General features: G+C 50.6%; 1 protein-coding gene across 1 annotated transcript in view; it reads right to left on the bottom strand.

Annotated features, from left to right (window-relative positions):
* The window catches only part of MYO18B (myosin XVIIIB), a 1,019,172-nt gene that overhangs the window by 903,156 nt on the left and 93,395 nt on the right, over window positions 1-22,621 (bottom strand). The window contains exons 3-4 of the mRNA XM_075320057.1: window positions 5,597-5,739; window positions 3,475-3,507 (exon numbers count right to left, since the gene is read on the bottom strand). Coding sequence (XP_075176172.1) covers window positions 3,475-3,507; window positions 5,597-5,739 — 176 coding nt within the window. The remainder of the gene's footprint in view (window positions 1-3,474; window positions 3,508-5,596; window positions 5,740-22,621) is intronic.

Below are 22,621 nucleotides of genomic sequence, written 5' to 3'. Positions count from 1 at the left end.
GCCTTCAGCTTCCAGTATTCGGGGTCCTCTCCTATCAGGGACTTCCTAGCAGGGACTTCCTTAGACTGGGGAGCGGTGTCTGCTCTGGCCTTGCGGGCCGGGGTAAACAGAGGTACATTCTTGTCTTGGCGGGCCGGGCCTAGCATGGCGGCGGCCTGGGTCAGCGTCACACCTGCGGCGTGGATGAGGGTTGCGGCGGCAGCCGGATCTTTGCGGGCCGGGCAGAGCATCGCTGCTGCGGCCTGGTTCAGCGTCGCAGCTGCGATGGGAGCTGTGCAGGCTGGGCTGGGCGTCGCTGCTGCGGCCTGGTCCTGCGTCGCCGCGCCGGGCGCCTCTTCAGGGACCGCGGGCGTGGCAGCAGGGGTCGGGGCACTCGCGTTGGCAGGGGCAACACCGGACTCACCCATCGGTGGCACCATCGGGGTCTGAGTCGTCGCCGCTCGGTCTGGCACTCGTCGCGTGGCTCTCCCCTCGTAGGCCTGAACCGCTGCAGCCATCTCCAGAAGCTCCATGCGTTCTTCTCTGATCTGCTCTACGACCCGGGTCTCCAGTCGGTCGCAGAACTGGGCAAGTTCCCGATACCACCAGGCAGCGGAGCCTGGCTCTGGGTTTCTGCGTTCAGACGCCATTTCCTCTGCGCCTTCTTCTGCACGATTTCCCAGCAGCGGACTCGTCGCTGCCTCCAGTAGCAGGCTCTTCAGTTTCTGCTCTGCCTCTTCCAGCAGCAGACTTCTGGCTCCCTTTCTGTCCCGACGTCTCTGAACGCCTCCGCTCTCTTCACTTGCGAGGTCAGGACTCTGCAGGGGATCTCTGGGTAGCCACACCTCTTTGTGGGCGGTAACTTCTCCCAGCGCGGGCTGCTGTTGTTTTTCAGCGCGCTTTTCATGGTGGCAATATGGCGGCGCTTCCAATTTTCCAAGCGGACCGCCCAGGCACATGGTCACCTGTCTGAACAGGTCTAGTCCTTATCCTGTTCGTGACGCCAGATGTGAAGCCCCACAAGTGCTGTGTCGGTGCATTACCTTCAGGGACTCCACTGGATCAGTCTGGTCACAGGTAGGAGATCTTCTTCTAGGATTGTCGTGACGCCACTCTCAGAATTGCGGTCAGTGGGGACCGCCACTGCAGATTAAGGGTGCCTGGGGCTGATGATAGGTGCAGTCAGTTGGAGTAGCCTCCTGAGAGTGAGGCAAGCCCCAGGGCCCTGTGTAGGTGTGTAGAACCACAAGGCGCAGAATAACTCAATACAAGCAGGATGTCTTTCAGGGGTTTTACTCACAGTTGATGGCAGGGTGAGTAACCCGGGCGTAGCTGGGATGAACCAGGCTGGAACCAGGTATCCTTCAGGCTGACTGATGAGGGTGGCTACCGACTCGCCTTCCTTAGCCCTTCTGTGGTTTGTGGTAACCCCGACTTTTAGTCCCTATTGGGGTCACCCAGGGAAGTAGCTGCTCCCCTCGTCTGTTTGCCGTTTGCTTGTCGCCTGGACCAGATCACTCCAGCTGCTTGCCTCCTGTGAACTATGGGCCCTAACTGTGGCTACGTGGCTGCGGCTTTTGGGGTGTTGTGGCGTGGGCTTTGAGGGCCCCACACCGGCAGGTTTAGCAAGGAAAGGTGGATCTATCCCCGCACCGGGATCTGCCGCCCGTTTGGGCCTGGTACTCCCTGACAGTCTCCGTACTTTCCACTACGTTGCTCTCTCTCTAGCTGTGTGTGGAGTTCGGGCAGCACTACCAGGTGACCGTTCTCCCCCGTCGGTAGTCACTGCGCGGACGCTGTTAGACTGCAACAGCTCCAGGGGCTGCTTCTGCTCTCCCTGAGCTGCACACTAAACCGGCTCACTTGAGGGACCTGCACTGCTGCTCCTGTCAGAGCTGCACTTCCATGCTCCTCACTCCTCCACACTCTGCTTCAGACTGTTCTCCTCCTTCTCCCTCTTGTGCCTGCCTACGCCACCTAGCAACCAGGCTCTCTACCACACCCCTTGATTGGAGATGGAGGCTTTGCCCCCTCCACCCTTCCAGTGGAGGTGAAGGCTTTGCCCCCTCCTGGGATCCCCAGGGGTCCTCTCAAAGGTACATGTGTGAGACCTGATCACTATGCGCCTGTGTAGTCACACCTCGGTCAGCCTTCTGGATTACCTGTGTTGCACTGTCCCCAGCATGGGTGCAGTACTCAGTGGTGCCTGACCAGGTCAGGGGCACCACACTTGTACATTACAAGCTTCTATATACGCCTATTGCATTGTACATTAGTATCGATATTACATAGAAGTGCAGTGTGTAAGATTTTACTTGTAAGGATATTTCTTATCTTGTGTACATTTTAAACAACTTGTTTAGTGCTACCATGACTCTCCATAAAGAGAAAGCCAATAATAATAATAAATATAATGTTAAATATGACTGATAAATGTTAAATTAGCTATATATGTTTGTGTCTATAATATAATTTTTAAAGGTGTAGTCCAAGATTAGAAAAAAGTTATTGCTTTTTTCTAGAAACAGCACCCCACTTGGCCAGGTCTGGTATTGCAGCTGATAGCAATTACAATGGCTAAAGCTGAACTCTAGTAGCAGGCATGGACTATCGACAATACAACTGCTTCCGGGGAAAAATCAGACCTTTAGTAATATTAAGGCTATGTCCGCACTTTGCGTCGAGGTAGTTGCAGTTCAAAACGCATCCTCTGGCAGAAATTGCTTTTGCCAAAGTTGCTTTTGACCACAGAAACGCAATAAATACGCGTACGTATTTACCGCGTTTTAGTCACATTTTTAGCGCTTTTTACATGCTTTTCCATTGCGTAAAGACAGATGCATTTTGAACATAAAGACACTGCTAAATAAAGTTTAAACAGTCAAACACTATGAAAAAAGGAAAAAAAAAGAAAACAAATATAATTATTTAAATCATAAAGAAAATAGTTATATTTAATATAATTATAGCGGTTTTATACTATTTATGGCTAAAATAACAATAAATTAATATTTTTCAATAATTTAATTGTCGGACTATGTGTGTGTGTAAAGGGATATATCATTCCATTATTTTGATGTCAGAAACGCATGCGTTTATGTAGTCCAAAACGCATGTTTTCTGCAGCTAAAAAGCAGGTAAAACGCTGGAATTTGGATGTTTCTTGCTTTTTGCAACTTCTCATTGACTTCAATGTTAGCAAAACGCAGCCCAAATGGCAAAAACAATTGACAAGATGCTTCTTTGAACGCATGGTTTTTGCCCAAAAATATGCAAATTAAACGCAGCGTTTTGAACAGCAAAGTGCGCACAAGAAATCAGCATTTCCCATAGACTTTGCTGGAAAATCAAAACGCATGCATTTTGGCATGAAAACGCTGCAGTTCAAAACGCAGCTGAAACGCAGGTAAAAACGCAAAGTGCGCACATGGCCTAATAGTATTTCATTTTAAGCAATCCTCTCATCAAGACAATATTAACTTTAACATTTTTTACCTTTAAATTATCAGGTGGCAGATCTTGTTTCACCTATAAGTAATAAATAATAACGTTACTGTAGTAATAGAATAAACTATAAATAATCAATGATAATTGGTACTGTAGAAATAGAATAAATGCTACTCATAGAAAAATAAAAATAAATTTAACATCAAGACACAAAAGGGGAGGACAATTTAAAAAAAGAAAAAAAAAAAAAAGAAAACTTGAAACACAAATATAGCAACTTTTGATCAATCTTAGAACAGGAAGCCGTATACTCCTTAATTCCAATAGATGGACACAGAGCAATACATTGTCCGGGTCCACAAAACACTGATAATCCACAAAAATAATGAAATCTTCTTCACTCCAACTTCATTCCAAGTATATGGTGTCTTTATGTCACTGGCCATGCAATGTTTCAGCCATATTGGCCTTTGTCAACCATGCTTTGTTTTATGAATAAGTATTGATATACCATCTTCCTTTCTAATTAGCCATCCTTCTGCTCCCAGCTCATCATGGAGGGTCGCCTGAAATGACTATTTCTGTAACTGAAAGCTCATATTAAACTGCTTATTTACCTTGCAAATAAAAAAACAACAAAGCACAGTCACATTGTTAGGCAAATTTTGGACAGACAGGTCTCTTGTCTTGATACGATTTGCAAATTACAAATAAAAGAACATTAAATGGAACTTATCATTAGATTCATGGTACCCAAAATACAAGCAGAATGAGTCAGTACAACTGCAGGCAGCTCTGTGTTACTTTGAAATTCTGAAAAAAGCTAGTTTGAAAAGCCGGGGACTATAGGGAGAGACCTGTATTGTCCACTGCAGCCCCTGGCTGGCTTTTCCCCACGCCTACAGTATGGTTACACAAGGGAAAGACCTGTCAATCAACTGGAGTGGGCGGGAAAACCCTTTCTGGGGGTTGCAGCAGACTATACACCTCCCACCCTGTAGTCGCCTATAGGGCTCGGTTCCACTTGCGATTTTCATACGTGAGTGCAATCCGATAAAACACACCAGACTATGGGGCAGCGTCCATCTGCAATTGATTTTTCATGCCAAAGCATCATGTGGAATGAATTGCAGCATGCTACGTTTTGCAGCGAGTCTCGGCTCACGCACCCCCACACAAGTATATGGGAGCGTGTGAAACATCGCACTGCACTCGCATGTTGTGCAACTGCAGTGTGAATTATGCAGAGACAGACAGCAGAGGAGATGAGGAGAAAGTGTTTCTCCCTCTTCTCCGCACCTGTGATGCGATCGCAAGATCAGCTAACACTCGGAGCAGAGGGTCATTAGCATATCGCTTCCAATGCTCTCACATCGGAAGCGGTATGCAAGTGGAACCAAACCCATAGTCACACTATATTCTCGGCCAAACGCCAAGATTGCAAGATCCCAGCTTTGCTGTAACTGGAAATAAGAATTTCAGATCATTTGTGCTGAGTCTATGTTTTTTTTCTGTTTAGTGTCAATGTGTAGTTGCTAAATCAAAGGCAACTATCAACTAAATGACATACAGAAATAGGGAACTTCAATGCAACTGCACTTTTTAAGGAATTTTTACACATTTTTTGGTCATGCAATGTGATCACATGACCAAAGTCACCAAGCAGCCCTAGCCTAAGGACTACAAAATGAAACTCAGTCTGAATTTTTGCGAAAAGCTTATATCTAAGTTTGGAAGTTCATAAATGAATATTGTAACCTTGTATTTGTGGGATGTCTACCAATTTATGATATAAGTTGTAAATCTTTTCACTTGGTTGTATGTTTTGCAATCTTGTGACATGTAAACCATAACCATCTACAAAAATAAAATAATAATCATAATATCTCAGACAGCCTAAGTATTCCAATCACTCCAGTCATTCTCATTAGGAGAATCTGAAGTTACCTAATTTTCTATATTTGTTTTTTTACAATAGATCTCTGTATAGTGTGTTTTCCATCTCTACCTTATTCTTCTTCATTTTCTAAACTTTGCTTTTCTCTTAATTCTCATTATTTTCAGTGGACAGCACTGATATAAGAAAAGTCAGTAAATGAAAGGTGTAAACGTGCCGTTTATTCTTATAAAAAGTCATCTGGTTGATATCTATTATATATTTTGCACTTACTGTCTTTTCCTTCAATTCTTTAACTTTTTCCTTTGCTTCTTTTTCAGTCTCCCGAACAAGCTGTTTGATGAATCCACCAGGAATGGCTGAAAATAGCGGTGGGGGAGATGTAGGTGCTGGACCCTTGTCTTCTTCCTTGATCTATATGAGTTCCAAAAAAAGTATAACTGCATTGTGTATAGTAAAACCTATTGCTAAAATTACACATTCACTCTAGACTAACATTGACAGAATCTGCCGATATCAACAGTCGAAAGTCTACTGTATATGTGTGCCCGTGGCAGATAATTGCTTGGGGAATTAAAAGGGTATTCTCAAGTTATTAAATTGCTTTAATTAATAAGACAACAAAAATATGTCAGTATGCAACTGACTTGCTTTTTCTATCTTGCAGAGAGAGCTTATATCTGTCATATTGTACAGCTGTTTTCCATGGAGCTTGGCCTGCCCAGATCCAATGAAAAATGTGCAGCAGTTACATTCCATGAAAGAGGTTCCCTCCTAACATACTAGCCACTTCCTTCCAGCCCATTGATTTATTTACAACAGTTATCTGCTCACCTCCTTTCCTCTCCTTCTCACCTCCTCACAAGCTGCTGTTATGAATATAGCAAAATCACCATCCCCAACAATCACTTGCTTGAGAGCAGGTCTCCTAATCACGGCTCTCACTGTCCTAAGGGGTGCTTCACACACAGCGAGCTCACTGCCGAGATCGCTGCTGAGTCACGCTTTTTGTGACGCAGCAGTGACCTCATTAGCGATCTCGCTGTGTGTGACAATGAGCAGCGATCTGGGCCCTGCTGCGAGATCGCTGCTCGTTACACACAGCCCTGGTTCGTTTTCTTCAAAGGCGCTCTCCCACTGTGACACACAGATCGCTGTGTGTGACAGCGAGAGAGCGGCAAATGAAGCGAGCAGGGGAGCAGGAGCCGGCGTCTGACAGCTGAGGTAAGCTGTAACCAGCGTAAACATCGGGTAACCAAGGTGGTTACCCGATATTTACCTTAGTTACCAGCCTCTGCAGCTCTCACGCTGCCTGTGCTGCCGGCTCCGGCTCTCTGCACATGTAGCTGCTGTACACATCGGGTTAATTAACCCGATGTGTACAGCAGCTAGGAGAGCAAGGAGCCAGCGCTAAGCAGTGTGTGCGGCTCCCTGCTCTCTGCACATGTAGCTGCTGTACACATCGGGTTAATTAACCCGATGTGTACTGTAGCTAGGAGAGCAAGGAGCCAGCGCTCAGTGTGCGCGGCTCCCTGCTCCCTGCACACACAGCTAAGCGGTGTGCGCTGGTAACTAATGTAAACATCGGGTAACCATACCCGATGTTTACCTTAGTTACCAGTCTCCGCAGCTTCCAGACGGCGGCTCCGTGCAAGCGCAGCGTCGCTTGCACGTCGCTGCTGGCTGGGGGCTGTTCACTGGTCGCTGGTGAGATCTGCCTGTTTGACAGCTCACCAGCGACCATGTAGCGATGCAGCAGCGATCCTGACCAGGTCAGATCGCTGGTCGGATCGCTGCTGCATCGCTAAGTGTGAAGGTACCCTAAGTCATGTGCTTGTACAAATGCCCTGTCATCTCTGTGTGTAAATATAGTGATAGTGTGGCGCCCTAGGACCTGGTCGCCACAGCAGCATTGCCCTCCCAAAGGGTTAATGCTGAGCCTGGAGGTAGTTGGGAGATCCATTGGCCAGCAGGTTTAACACCCAACACAGTTCTCCCTCCGGCCAGCAGGGGGAGCTCTGAACCTGGAATTCCAGGGAGCCTTCCTCTACCTGACCAGAGGGAGGAAGTGCAGCCAGTCTGTAGGGAGTAGTGGAAGTGAACAGACGCAGAGTGAGCTGTCCTGTGAATCTGGGGCCTAGAGCTGGAGCAGCTTGGCCCAGAGAAGCAGGAATAGCTGAGAGGCAGCAGAGAGACTCAGACATCGGAGTCTGTGGTTGCCAGGGTATAAAATCCGCCCCTGGTAGCCGAGTCCGAAGGGCAGGAGAGCTGCAAGCCCCTGGCCCAGAAACATCCAAGGTACAGCTGCAGCATCAGGGCCCGGTGTGGACTCCAGCGGAGAAGCACCAGAGAGAGGGTCTGCGCAGCCACCTACAGAAAGAAGGGACGTGCCATCGGTCCCAGCAGCAAAGAGGGCCATTGCTGGATTCAGAGAAGCAGGGTCCTATCATCACAAAGCAAAGTACAGGAGTAGGCCTCATACTCAGCTGGCCAGAAAGATCATCCCAAGTACTTCCAGGCCGACCGGATCCCCATCACCACCTGTAACGGTCTCCCAGGACTGGACTGTTCCCAGAGTAAAAGAGGAGAAGGTAAAGAGACTGTTGTTTGTGCCTGGTTCTTTCCTCGCCTGTCGGCCCTGCACCGTGTTAGCCACACAACACCATAGACTTTCACGGGCACCAACTGTATCCCGGGGCATCGCTCCACCTGTGGGGAGCAGTAACATCATAGCTGCCATAACATCACCCCGGAGTTCTCCCATAGCAGCGGCGGCTTAATAGCCGCATACCACAGGTGGCGTCACGAACATTAACTTCAACTCATCAGCCACATATTCAACTGACACCCACCAGGGCCACGGAGCCGGGCCCAGCCACCACTGACTACCACCGGATTAGTCCGGCCCGGCACCGGGTGTCCCCTAGCCCTGGGGTGGGCGAGTCAACTTTTGGCGTCACGAACAGGATTTCGTGCCCGGTTCCACCGGGTACTGTGCGCCTGAATAATTGCGCTTTAAAGACTGTATTACTGCGTGTTTCACTGTTTGAAAACTGCCGCCGCCATTATCCTCACTGAGCGCAGGAAGAAGGGGGGCGTGCCTGACAAAGAGCGCGAAGGGAGCGCGCCATCAGAGCAGAGCGCTGTTAACCCCGCGCGACCCGGAAGGAAATTTGAAAAGTGAACGGAGCCTGGTAAGGTTCACTAAGGGGGAGGAAGATGTCCGACGCAGAGGGAGGGCAGGTGGCTGCCATAGCCCGAGACGCCGCAGCGCCCGCCGAAGCGATCCCTGTCGCCGTCGCCCCATCCCCCGCTGTAGCGCCGGTAATGCCGATCACCATGCCGTACATACCGGGCGCAGAATGGCTGCCGCAGTATTCCGGGGAGTCCCATACCTTGAGCGACTTCAGAGAAAGCCTGCACAGCTTATTCCGGGTGTATCCGCTGACTGAGAGCCAGAAGGTGGGCATATTAATGGGACAGCTAGCCGGCGCAGCCCAGCGTGAAGTGAAGTCCTGGCCTGATACAGATAAAGGGACAGTAACCCAGATACTGGCCAAGCTAAAGAGTACTTTTGACACCCGCACCGCAGCAGAGATAAAGATGAGATTCTTTGGGTGCAAGCAGCGGCCCACAGACAGCATAAGGGACTATGCCTTAAACCTGCAGGAGGCCCTGAAAGCGGTTAAACAAGTGGACCCAGAGAGTGTACGTGAAGAACACAAACTCCTAACTGAGCAGTTCATAGAGGGGCTCCTGTCAGATGCCCACAGGACCCAGCTGCGTATCATGGTCCTGCAGAACCCTGCTCTGGACTTTGCAAAGTTTAAGGACCAGGCCATCCGGGTACTGAGAGAATCTACACCGAATGACCCAGTGCCCCTCCGGCCTCTTGCTATCACGTACCCCGGGGTGGTGCCTGCAACACGAGCCACTGCAGGGGCTGAGGCGCAGTCCCTGGATAAGGATCCCACTGCAGAGCTCAGACAGCAGTTCCAGGAGCTGACCAAGACTGTAGCTGCCCTTGCCAAGATCGTGCAGTCCCTACAAGTGACCCCATCGCCTGCAAAAATCGAGTTGGCCTCCAGCCCAGATGACGTCCCATGGATGCGACAGAGGAGGGTTCCGCCGACCCGAGGCAGAGACACAGACCGGTATGATTCAACGGGACAACCGATTTGCCGCCGCTGCAGCCAGGCGGGCCACATTGCACGATACTGTCCTTTAAATGGGCCGAGCCTGGGGCCAGGAGCCGACCCCCAGGTGTAAGGAAGCCCGGCTCAACCCCCAGCCGCAGCAAGTATGTGGGAGGACGACCGGTCCTTCCTATTGTGCTGGATGGGATCCCTTTGAATGCCCTCCTGGATACTGGGTCCCAGGTAACGACCATCCCCTATAAACTGTACAAAAGATATTGGGCTGATTCAGACATTGACCATGGCCCAGATGATGATTTAACAATTGTGGCCAGTAATGGTCAGCCCTTACCTCAAATTGGGTATAAAGAAGTAACCATTAAAGTGGGGCGGGTGGAATTGCCATGTCAGGGGATGATAATTGTAGATATTGATCGCAAAGAATCTGACCCGCTGGTAACCATTGGTACAAATGTGATAGAAAATTGTATTGCCGAAGTGATAATTTTGTTGCAGCAGGCGTCTGAAACTGCCAGCTCCGGGCAGCAGCGTGCCCTACAGAGGGAGATCAGAGCCCTGATGAGGAGGCAGCAGGTGGAGCTGGCCGGAGGAGAAATTGGCAGTGTGAGGGTAAGTGACCCCCTACCCATTGCAATACCCCCAAGAAGTGAAATGTTGATCTGGTGTCGGGCAGCAATAGGCCTCAAGGGTCAGGATTACCATGCCTTGGTAGAACCGGTGTATTCAGACAGTAGGCCTGGAGTCCTGATAGCCAGAGGGGTAGCAGACGTCCGCAAGGGGAGAGTGCCCATCCGTGTCCTGAATTGTGGGGAGGAGGAAGCCAAATTGCCCCGGTACGCCACTGTAGCAAAACTGTACACTGTCAGCAACAACACCATCAAAGCAGTGGAACCCTTGATCCCGTCCGACCAGGCGGAAGACAAGGGCTCCAAGGGGCAGCTGGAAGACTGGTGCCAAAACTTACATGTGGGCACCGACTCCACCCCCTCACACCAAAAGAATGGGGTTTACCGGGTGGTACAGGAGTACGAGCGGGTCTTCAGCAAACACCCCCTAGATTTTGGGCAGGTGAAAGGGGTTAAACATCAAATCCCCACGGGTGATCATCCTCCCGTTAAAGAGAGATACCGCCCTGTACCCCCCGCACAGTATCAGCGTGCCAAAGAAATGTTACGGGAAATGAAGGAGGCTGGGGTTATCAGAGATAGTTGTAGCCCCTGGGCAGCTCCACTAGTGCTCGTAAAGAAAAAGGATGGTACAATGAGAATGTGTGTAGATTACAGGCAAATTAACCGCATTACACATAAAGATGCTTATCCCCTACCCAGAATAGAGGAGTCACTAACAGCCTTAAAGTCAGCTAACTATTTCTCCACCTTGGATCTCACCAGTGGGTATTGGCAGGTTCCCGTGGCAGAGGCGGACAAGGAGAAGACTGCATTCACGACGCCGATGGGCCTCTGCGAGTTCAACTGCATGCCATTCGGGCTCTGCAACGCCCCAGGGACATTCCAACGGTTGATGGAGTGCTGCTTGGGCCACCACAACTTCGAAACCGTGCTGTTGTACCTGGATGACGTCATAGTCTACTCCAAGACTTATGAAGACCACCTGAAGCACTTAGCAGAAGTGTTCGAGTCTTTGTCAAAATATGGCCTGAAGATCAAGCCGTCCAAATGTCACCTCTTGAAGCCAAAGGTACAGTACCTGGGTCATGTGGTCAGCGCAGAAGGTGTGGCACCTGATCCGGAGAAAGTCACCGTAATCAAGGACTGGCCAAGACCCACCACGGTAAAGGAGGTGCGGCAGTTCCTTGGGCTGGTGGGCTACTACCGAAGGTTCATTGATGGTTTCACCAAGATAGCAGCGCCCCTTCAAGATCTCCTGGTGGGCCAGCCAAAGCAGGCTAAGAAGCAGAGCCCTCCATTTGAATGGAGCAGCCAACTAGAAACCTCCTTTGTCCAGCTGAAAGGGGCTCTCACGGGAGAAGAAATTCTGGCCTACCCTGACTACAGCCAGCCGTTTGTACTGTATACAGACGCCAGCAACGTGGGCCTGGGAGCCGTTTTGTCCCAGGTGCAGGGAGGCAGGGAGAAGGTGATAGCGTACGCCAGTAGGAAGCTTCGGCCCACAGAAAGGAATCCAGAAAATTACAGTTCCTTCAAGCTGGAGTTCCTCGCTATTGTTTGGGCAGTGACTGAACGCTTCAAACACTATCTGGCGTCGGCCAAGTTCACCATCTTCACGGACAACAATCCGTTGACACACCTGGCAACAGCCAAGTTAGGGGCGTTGGAACAGCGATGGATGGCCCGGCTGTCTAACTTTGACTTTACCATCAAGTACCGGGCTGGCAAGAAGAATAACAATGCTGATGCGCTGTCCAGAATGCCTCACTTACCCGAATCTGGAGAAGACCTGGATGAACTCGAAGAGATAGAGTTACCGGCTTTCCATCATCAGGGCGTTTCCCAGTGTGAGCATGCTGTGGGAGTGAAGCGCTCGAGCCAACACGAGGTCCCGGTTAACCCATTACTCCACCATAATTGGGAAGAGACACAGAACGGTGACCCGGCGGTGCGATTGGTCAAAGAAAAGCTAGCACAAGCTGAGACTCATCTTGGTCCAGATGCTCCAGAAGAAGCCCAGCAGTTGTGGAAAGAGAGGGGACGACTGTTCACCTACCAAGGCAAGCTCTGCAAGAGACACGTCAACTGGCGAACAAATGAACTTGTCTGGCAGATCGTGGTTCCGCAGAGGGATGCTCCAATGGTCCTAGCAGCTTATCATGATAACGCAGGCCACTTTGGGTGGAAGAAGTTGGAGGCCCTACTCCGTGATCGGTTCTATTGGGTGCACATGAGAAAGGTGATCGAGAAGTGGTGCCGAGACTGTGGCCCGTGTAACCTGAGGCGGAAGGATGATGCCAGCCAAAGGTCTCCCCTACAGCCAATTGTTACGAAGCAGCCCCTGGAGTTGGTGGCCCTGGACCACGTGAAGTTAACACCAAGCCGGTCAGGCTATGTGTACGCCCTCACAATTGTGGACCATTACTCTCGTTTCCTGGTAGTAGTGCCTGTGAAGGACCAGACAGCCAGAACAGCAGCTAAAGCGTTCCAGGCATCCTTTTGCCGGCCTCACGGTTATCCGGAAAGGGTACTGACCGATCAAGGCCCTGCGTTCGAGGCGGAGGTGTTCCAAGAGTTTTGTAACATGTACGGTTGTAAGAAAATCAGAACAACACCGTACCACCCCCAAACCAATGGACTGTGCGAGAAAATGAACCATGTGGTTATTGATATGCTGAAGACTCTACCTCTGGAAGAAAGGAACCAATGGCCAGAGAAGCTGCCAGATCTGGTCGACCTGTACAACCATATCCCAGTAAATTCGACCAACTGCAGCCCCGCTTACCTGATGCGAGCCAGACCTGGCAGGTTGCCTGTAGACTTTGAGATGGGGACTGTGTCGCCTGAGGCGGTTCAAGAAATAGAGGATTGGGATACAGAACGGCAGCAGCAGTACCGTAAGGTCCAGGAATGCGTAGAGAGGAGCCTGTCTCAAGCCAGAACAAGACAAGAGCAGCAGTACAATCAAACGGCCCCAGCAACTCCCTTAGCACCTGGAGAACAAGTCCTCAAGAAGAAGCGGAGGACGCATAAATTGGATGATCAGTGGGAGAACGAGCCCTACACCATTATCCCCTCCAACTTTGACAACAGTAAGGTGTGCCTCATAAGCAAGGACGAAGGCAAGACTTGTCAAGCAATATCCAGAGACCGCCTGAAGACGTGCCCTGAGCGGTGCAAAGTTCAAAGGGAAGTGGAGGAAGTTCGAGAAGAAGGGGAAGAGATGATACAAACGATCCTCGGCAAATTCCCCAAGACTTGGACCCGCATAAATGGTGCCGTAGTGGTACCGGTCCTGACGTTCCCACAGTTGGTCGAGCCAGAAACAGAACAGGTTCCGGATCCACCCAAAGAACCGTCCGCCCCGACACGCGGTGACACGCCAGCAGTGGAACAGGAGGATCAACCCCCTGTCAGTGGTGAACCTGTCATACCCTTGGCGACTCCTAGACCACATAGGCAATCATCATGCATACCTATTGGGGTTAGGCCTACCGGTAGTGCTGAGATAGGAGACACACTAAGTAGTCAGGGACAAACACCAGAGCTACGCAGGTCTCAACGCAGCACTCGGGGACAACCCCCTCTAAGGTATAGGGAATCAACTATATAAAGAAAGAGTATTTATTAGAATGTAAATAGTTATGTGAAAAGTCTGTAATGTCGTGTACAAAATGTTTTTTTTTGTGATTGCGAAAATGGACAATTGGGCCACTGGACTATGGGTGGCCAACACCTAAATTGTTTATAGTTAGCACCAGTGTGCTCAACACCCCTGAAGAAAAACCCGTCCGGCGTGCATAGAGTGGGGTCATCAATGCTCTGACGCACGCCCAGAGCCTACGTTGGGGGTTTGATCGCGGCGGGTCCCCCATGGAGCAGTGTAATGGACACCCGGCAGGGAGCCACACTGGACTCTTATAGTACTGTCTGAAGTTGTAACGTTAAAAATAATGTGCCTCCCATATTGGGATGAAATGTATGACATGTTATGTTTTGTTTCCACAGTCCGGGAGTACTGAATTTAACTAAGGGGGAGTGTGGCGCCCTAGGACCTGGTCGCCACAGCAGCATTGCCCTCCCAAAGGGTTAATGCTGAGCCTGGAGGTAGTTGGGAGATCCATTGGCCAGCAGGTTTAACACCCAACACAGTTCTCCCTCCGGCCAGCAGGGGGAGCTCTGAACCTGGAATTCCAGGGAGCCTTCCTCTACCTGACCAGAGGGAGGAAGTGCAGCCAGTCTGTAGGGAGTAGTGGAAGTGAACAGACGCAGAGTGAGCTGTCCTGTGAATCTGGGGCCTAGAGCTGGAGCAGCTTGGCCCAGAGAAGCAGGAATAGCTGAGAGGCAGCAGAGAGACTCAGACATCGGAGTCTGTGGTTGCCAGGGTATAAAATCCGCCCCTGGTAGCCGAGTCCGAAGGGCAGGAGAGCTGCAAGCCCCTGGCCCAGAAACATCCAAGGTACAGCTGCAGCATCAGGGCCCGGTGTGGACTCCAGCGGAGAAGCACCAGAGAGAGGGTCTGCGCAGCCACCTACAGAAAGAAGGGACGTGCCATCGGTCCCAGCAGCAAAGAGGGCCATTGCTGGATTCAGAGAAGCAGGGTCCTATCATCACAAAGCAAAGTACAGGAGTAGGCCTCATACTCAGCTGGCCAGAAAGATCATCCCAAGTACTTCCAGGCCGACCGGATCCCCATCACCACCTGTAACGGTCTCCCAGGACTGGACTGTTCCCAGAGTAAAAGAGGAGAAGGTAAAGAGACTGTTGTTTGTGCCTGGTTCTTTCCTCGCCTGTCGGCCCTGCACCGTGTTAGCCACACAACACCATAGACTTTCACGGGCACCAACTGTATCCCGGGGCATCGCTCCACCTGTGGGGAGCAGTAACATCATAGCTGCCATAACATCACCCCGGAGTTCTCCCATAGCAGCGGCGGCTTAATAGCCGCATACCACAGGTGGCGTCACGAACATTAACTTCAACTCATCAGCCACATATTCAACTGACACCCACCAGGGCCACGGAGCCGGGCCCAGCCACCACTGACTACCACCGGATTAGTCCGGCCCGGCACCGGGTGTCCCCTAGCCCTGGGGTGGGCGAGTCAATAGCAATGTATACTCAAAACAAACTACTGATAGCTTAATGTTTTACAGCAGAACTTGTGCCAAGCTTTATAGTTCTACTAATACTACAGCTCTCCTGCTCACCAGAACTGTCACTCAGGGAAGAGAGCCTTCCCTACCAGAAACCAGGAAGTAAGGAAATTGTAGACTCTGAGCTAGCTAAGAGACAACTTGAGAATACCTATTTAAGGATCTGGCATGTCCAATTTCACACTGTCAATCCTTTTGTTCTCCTTGAGGTAAGCCACCGCCAGAGAAGTTTAGTACCACCTCTTTCACAGAGAACATATGAGCACTCGGCAATGTGAGCTCTTCTGTGTATCGGAGAGATGATGAATGATATGTCTGGAGCTTAATGCACACAGTGCCCTGATAAATGCAGCGTGCTATAACTAATAATTTCATTGTATGCAAGTAAGTTACTTTGAAATGTCATTACATAACCAGATGAAGATTAGAGAGTATTAGGCTAACCATACTAATTAGTCATTAGTAACCATTAATTTAATTGACATCTGATGACATTTGCATGTGTACAGGAATATCCTGACAGTTCCAATGCCAGAAGTCAAATGGAAGACCACAATGAGGAGCACTATGAATTAAGCAGAGGTCGAGCATACACCCTACCACTCCACTGAAAAAAACACATCTGCCAGAGATCAACAAGTACAATCCACCTCTGTTTTTGTTAGCACCATATACATTGAATGGAGTAGTAAAGTTCATGTTCAATCTCTTCTCTGTTCAAAATCCTACTCAATAGAGACATGCAATGTGGAGGAATGGAGAGATCAGTACCTATGTTTTAGTGACAGTGAGGGTCATAGTGATGACGTCCGCAGCAATCAGACATTTATCCCCTAACTTGTGGGAAAACCCCACAATCTCTATTTCTATGATAACTACTAATTACTAGTTTTGACCAAAGGAGAGTTTACTTCATTCTGAACGGGTTATGTGAAGAAGCAGGGACATATATTTTTATATATTATAGGGTTAAATGCTTATGTGACTTGGTGCTCATATTACATTGGTTGCTGATAGACCAAGAAGTAAAATTATAGTTGATGACTTGCAGTCATGTCAGGGACCCGGAGGAAGAGCCTATAAAGTTTCATACTTACTGTATATGCGAAGAGTAATACTGATAATATTCTAGCATAAAATTACGTACCTGTATGTCATTACTGGAGTCTGCAAGTATGGAGAGGGCTCAGGAGCTGAACTCCTTCCACATATGCTAGACATAACCGGCAACTGTCCCTAACAGCAGCATGTTTAGCTGAGCTCTGATCATTGATGTTAACCATTTGTCATCTCTGACATGGCCATTGAAATGGATCAGTTGCAGAAGCCATCACCATTGTAGAGGCATGCTGAAGACTCTTTTTTGCTGAAGACTCTTTTTACTACCATTTTGATACTCCTGTGAAGCTCAATCAGAGGCTAAAGCGGGCTTTACACGCTACGATATATCTATCAAGATGTCGGCGGAGTCACGTCGTAAGTGACGCACATCCAGCCTTGTTAGTGATATCGTAGCGTGTGACAGCTATGAACGAGCAGAAATACTCACCTTCTCGTTCGTCGTTGACACGTCGCTCATTTTCTAAAAATCGCACATCCTGTTGTTCATGTGGCGCCCCTGAGGCTTCCGTCGCCACAGGTCATTGCACCCCATCCAGCGGTGTGATGCCCCATTCTGGGTGAGGAAGGGAGTGAACACCGGTCCCCTGGTAAATCCACAATACATCCATTGCTAGGAACACACTGGGACCAGGGATAGTGGCAGAAAACCTCCCATGCTGCATGCTGGGAGGGGCTGTAAGACCCATCCCTGCCCCTATAGGGTAGATCAGAGCAACTGGGGAGGTGGGAGGAGCCACATGAGAGCAGACACAGAAAGGAAAGTCTAGTGTGAGCAGATCGAGAGAGAGTGGGAAAGGAGAAGGAGGCCTGCAGGAGGCAGGCAAGGAGGAGAGGAAGGAAGAGAGCTCCAAGTCAGTCAGGAGCTAAGGAAAGAAAGCGACGCTTCCTGGTGAAGATCCTGGGACTCAGAGGGTCCAGGTGACACCAAGCAGAGAACAGAAGGGATCCCAGGGCCACGGGTAGCTGTAGAGCTGCGGTGGCCTGTTCCACAGGAACATCGGTGGAGGGATCAAGCTGCAGCAGGGGACGGTCCCTAGAAACCGGGGGAGTGCAAAATCATCTCCAAACAGTAAAAACCGAGGCCCAGGGAATGTTGTAAACTCCCCGGGCCACAGCCCACAGCAGAACTTCTAGAAGAGGGGTAATCAGCCGACAGGTGACCCCCCAACCTGGAGGCTGTAGTGGAGGCCGAGCAGGTTCATCCTAAAAGAGCTAGGCTTAGGAACACAGCTGAAGACAGAGACACCCCAGAGAGAAGGGTACCGGTATTTACTCCAAGAATCTCCCAGAAACGGCGGAGGTCCCTGACAGTGGTCCCAGCAGTCCAAGGGTTCCTGCCGGCCTTGACAAGAATTGTGAGTAAAGAACTTGAAACTGCACCCTTGGAGTTGCCTCTGTTATTTCACCTGCATAGACACTCACAAGCACCAACTGTGCCCCGGGACACCGATCCACCTGTGGGGAGCAGTACCACCATTGCTGCCACTTCATCACCCCGGAGGCCTCACACAGCAGCGGCGGCTTAATAGCCGCATACCACAGGTGGCGTCACGAACACAAACTTTATTAAACCCCAATTCATCAGCCATATTTTAAACTGACACCCACCAGGGCCACGGAGTCGGGCCCCGCCACCACTGACGACCCCCGGACTAGTCCGGCCCGGCACTGGGTGTCCCATAGCCCTGGGGTGGGCGAGTCAATTTTGGCATCACGAACAGAATTTCGTGCCCGGTCCCACCGGGTACTGTGCGCCTGAAGAACCGTGTGACAAAACTGTGTGTTTTACTGTGAAAACCGACGCCATTAGCGCTGCTGAGAGCGGGAAGAAGGGGGGCGTGCCAGCAGAAAGGGCGCGAAGAGAAGCCCCGCCCCCTTGGTTTTGGCAAAAGAGCGCGAAGAAGTGCCCGCCATGGAGAGCGGTGGGAGAAGAAGATATGGCGACTAGAAAAGCTGGCCGGCTGGCAGCAAGAGTCTAGATGCCAGACCAGACAAGAGCCAAAATGTACCTCATCGCAAGCGGAGCGGTGCCGGCGGTGATGGGCTGGGCGCCAGTCTGGCGCCAGATGCTAGTGCAGCCTCCGGCCCCGCCTCCGAGAAGGGAAAGGGTGCAGCCGAGTGGCGTGGTCGAGCACCCGAGCAGTGTTCCAGCAAGCGTTCCCCAGGTCAGCAGCATGGCAGAGAGGCTGCAGAAGTGCGCACCAGGAACCGGGAAGATGGATCCTGAGCTGGACCTGCTCCGGGAGGAGATGAAAATCCTGGTCCGGAGGCTGAACAGCATGCAAACGGAGGTGGACCGGTGGAGAGGGAACCCGATGGTGCCGGAGAGCGTGGGCCACAGGAGGGAGGCCGCCGAGCAGCGTCCGGGTGAGCTATTTCTATTCCCGACCCGTCCGGACCCATGGCCCTACCAAACGCCACCGCCCAGTCCCTCCACCGTCCCGCTAGCTTGCCCAGCCGGCCCCGCTGATGCTCGGTGGGGCACCGGAGGCCTGCCGGAAACCAACGAAGACGGCGCCTGGGGTGGGGTGGACCCCAAACAGTTAGTGGGCCCTCTACCAAATCCCCCTGTAAGCCTCCTGGGAGCGACATCCCCGGGAGTGAACTGGGACGCAGCGCCCATTGAGAGTGGGAGACTGCAGCAGCCACTGCGCCCCAAGGAGACTCCCCTGGCAAATGCCTTAGCCTGCCAGAAAATGGTGGACGAGTTCCAGAGAGAGCGGGAGACCCAGGAGGAGAAGAGAAGGGCCGAGGAGGCATCCAACCTGGCCTCCAAAGATCAGATTAGAAAGGCCCTCAAGGGATCCCAGGGCCCGGTGAGAAGGGGCCGAGTGATCGACTTCAGACAACAAGGCGGCTGGGGCTTCATCAGAGAGCCCGGACTGAGCAAAGATGTTTTTGTTGCCTGCCGGGATATCGAGGAGCACTTGCCCAAAGGCCACCCAGAGTGGGATGCTAAGCCGGGTGACACCGTGGAGTACACCCGGCTGATGGGGAGCCGCGGATGGTATGCGCTGAATGTCCACATCCTGCGGGGAGAGGCAGCCCCAGAAGAACCGGAGTGGCGCCGCACTATGCCAGCGTGCAGCATCTCCCCTGCCAGCAACAGCCACGCAGGAGACACAGACCCGGATCTCCATGGCTTGTCTGAAGCCCGGTGCACGGCCAAAGCAAGACCCCCAAGAACGCGGCAGCTCCCTGCAAATGAGCAGTCCATTACAGGAACGCCGAGCTGTGAGTGTAAGAAGACCCATTCCTGCCCAGGCCGCAGCAGTCCGCAGTAGGTCAGTGGCCAGCACCCAGGGGACCCAGACAATAATCTCAGCGGCATACCTGGTGCCCGGGGCAATGCCGGAGTGGGACCCCCGCATCTATCCTCGTGAGTGAAAAGGAAAAGAAGATGCTGAACTGTACATAGTCCCTGTCTGCCCCTCATTCTTTGTGAAGATGTCCCTTTTGTGCTGCCCTAATGTTCTTTTTGAAGACGACACCCTTTCCTGCCTTACTGCCCCTTTTGCTTTTTGAAGAAGTCACCCCCTTGTTGATATGTTACCGGGCCACGGAACTGGAATGTGGTCCCCGGTGAATGTAAATGTATGTGTCATGTGTTACCAGGCCACTGGACTTAGTGGCTGGTATGTTGCTTTTGTAGCTTAAGAAAGCTGAACGAACTGTCGGGCTACTGGACTTGTTGTAGCCAAGATGTATATAGTTGCACCAGTTGTGCCCCCTACCAGAATTATGGGGGATGTGCCCAAACTGTGCAATAGACTGAAAGTGCACACTTAGATGTTTCTTTATAAGAAGTTTGCAACGTTTAAGCACTTGTTCCTCTCATAAAGGGAAGAAAAGTTCAAAAGTTTTAAAGTTTAATGTGTACACAAAAATGTTTTTGCAGTTTCTCCACATGTCTTGTTGTTGTTTTTCGGCCCGAGGACGTGCTGGGATTCGCTGTGGGGGAGTGTGGCGCCCCTGAGGCTTCCGTCGCCACAGGTCATTGCACCCCATCCAGCGGTGTGATGCCCCATTCTGGGTGAGGAAGGGAGTGAACACCGGTCCCCTGCTAAATCCACACTACATCCATTGCTAGGAACACACTGGGACCAGGGATAGTGGCAGAAAACCTCCCATGCTGCATGCTGGGAGGGGCCGTAAGACCCATCCCTGCTCCTATAGGGTAGATCAGAGCAACTGGGGAGGTGGGAGGAGCCACATGAGAGCAGACACAGAAAGGAAAGTCTAGTGTGAGCAGATCGAGAGAGAGTGGGGAAGGAGAAGGAGGCCTGCAGGAGGCAGGCAAGGAGGAGAGGAAGGAAGAGAGCTCCAAGTCAGTCAGGAGCTAAGGAAAGAAAGTGACGCTTCCTGGTGAAGATCCTGGGACTCAGAGGGTCCAGGTGACACCAAGCAGAGAACAGAAGGGATCCCAGGGCCACGGGTAGCTGTAGAGCTGCGGTGGCCTGTTCCACAGGAACCAACTGTGCCCCGGGGCACCGCTCCACCTGTGGGGAGCAGTACCACCATTGCTGCCACTTCATCACCCCGGAGGCCTCACACAGCAGCGGCGGCTTAATAGCCGCATACCACAGGTGGCGTCACGAACACAAACTTTATTAAACCCCAATTCATCAGCCATATTTTAAACTGACACCCACCAGGGCCACGGAGTCGGGCCCCACCACCACTGACGACCCCCGGACTAGTCCGGCCCGGCACTGGGTGTCCCATAGCCCTGGGGTGGGCGAGTCATTCATCGTACCCAGGGCAGCACACATCGCTCTGTGTGACACTCCGGGAATGATGAACACAGCTTACCTGCGGCTGCCAGCAATGCTGAAGGGAGTAGGTGGGCGGGATGTTACGTCCCGCTCATCTCCGCCCCTCCGCTTCTATTGGCCGGCCACTGTGTGACGTCGCTGTGACGCCGCACATCCCTCCCCCTTCAGGAAGTGGATGTTCGCCGCCCACAGCGAGGTCGTTAGGAAGGTAAGTACGTGTGACGGGGGGTTACAGCATTGTGCGACATGGGCAACAAATTGCCCGTGCCGCACAAACGATGGGTGCGGGTGCGATCACAAATGCGATCCCACAAGAAATTGTAAGGTGTAAAGCAGGCTTTAGTTTCACAGAAGTTTACAAGCATGTGAATTGCAGCCTCAAGACTAGAAAAAAAACCAAGGAGAAAAATTGTAGGAAAAATACCCTGACTATAAATAAATAAATTGCAAGTGCTTAATAACAGGGTACTTAGTATATACATTTTTGCAAAAAGGTAAGAAGCTGTCTCACCTCGTCACGGTGTACCCATCTGAGACAGTCCCTAACCTACTAAAGTTAAAAACATATTCTGTACCTGACTTGTGTCATGTCCAAACTTCAATATGAATGGTAAAGTGGTCAGCTGGGTCCCAGATTAAATACACAGCAAAAAGTGAGAAGCAGGTAATTGTTCAGTCTCAGTATCAGGAGGGCTGCACCCCCAACTTGCATTAAAGCAAGATAACAGACAAAAAACACAAAAAAACTGAGCTGTAACAAATGTTCAATAAACATGCAACATTACAAGCATGTGAATTGCAGCCTCAAGACTAGAAAAAAACCAAGGAGAAAAATTGTAGGAAAAATACCCTGACTATAAATAAATAAATTGCAAGTGCTTGAGGCTGCAATTCACATGCTTGTAATGTTGCATGTTTATTGAACATTTGAAGTTTGGACATGACACAAGTCAGGTACAGAATATGTTTTTAACTTTAGTAGGTTAGGGACTGTCTCAGATGGGTACACCGTGACGAGGTGAGACAGCTTCTTACCTTTTTGCAAAAATGTATATACTAAGTACCCTGTTATTAAGCACTTGCAATTTATTTATTTATAGTCAGGGTATTTTTCCTACAATTTTTCTCCTTGGTTTTTTTCTAGTCTTGAGGCTGCAATTCACATGCTTGTAATGTTGCATGTTTATTGAACATTTGTTACAGCTCAGTTTTTTAGTGTTTTTTGTCTATTATCTTGCTTTAATGCAAGTTGGGGGTGCAGCCCTCCTGATACTGAGACTGAACAATTACCTGCTTCTCACTTTTTGCTGTGTATTGAATCTGGGACCCAGCTGACCACTTTACCATTCATATTGAAGTTTGGACATGACACAAGTCAGGTACAGAATATGTTTTTAACTTTAGTAGGTTAGGGACTGTCTCAGATGGGTACACCGTGACGAGGTGAGACAGCTTCTTA

Source organism: Anomaloglossus baeobatrachus, chromosome 1 (assembly GCF_048569485.1).
Source record: "Anomaloglossus baeobatrachus isolate aAnoBae1 chromosome 1, aAnoBae1.hap1, whole genome shotgun sequence".
Lineage (NCBI taxonomy): Eukaryota > Metazoa > Chordata > Amphibia > Anura > Aromobatidae > Anomaloglossus > Anomaloglossus baeobatrachus.
The sequence above is the reverse complement of the archived record's forward strand: the minus strand, read 5'-3'. Positions and strand labels throughout refer to the sequence as shown.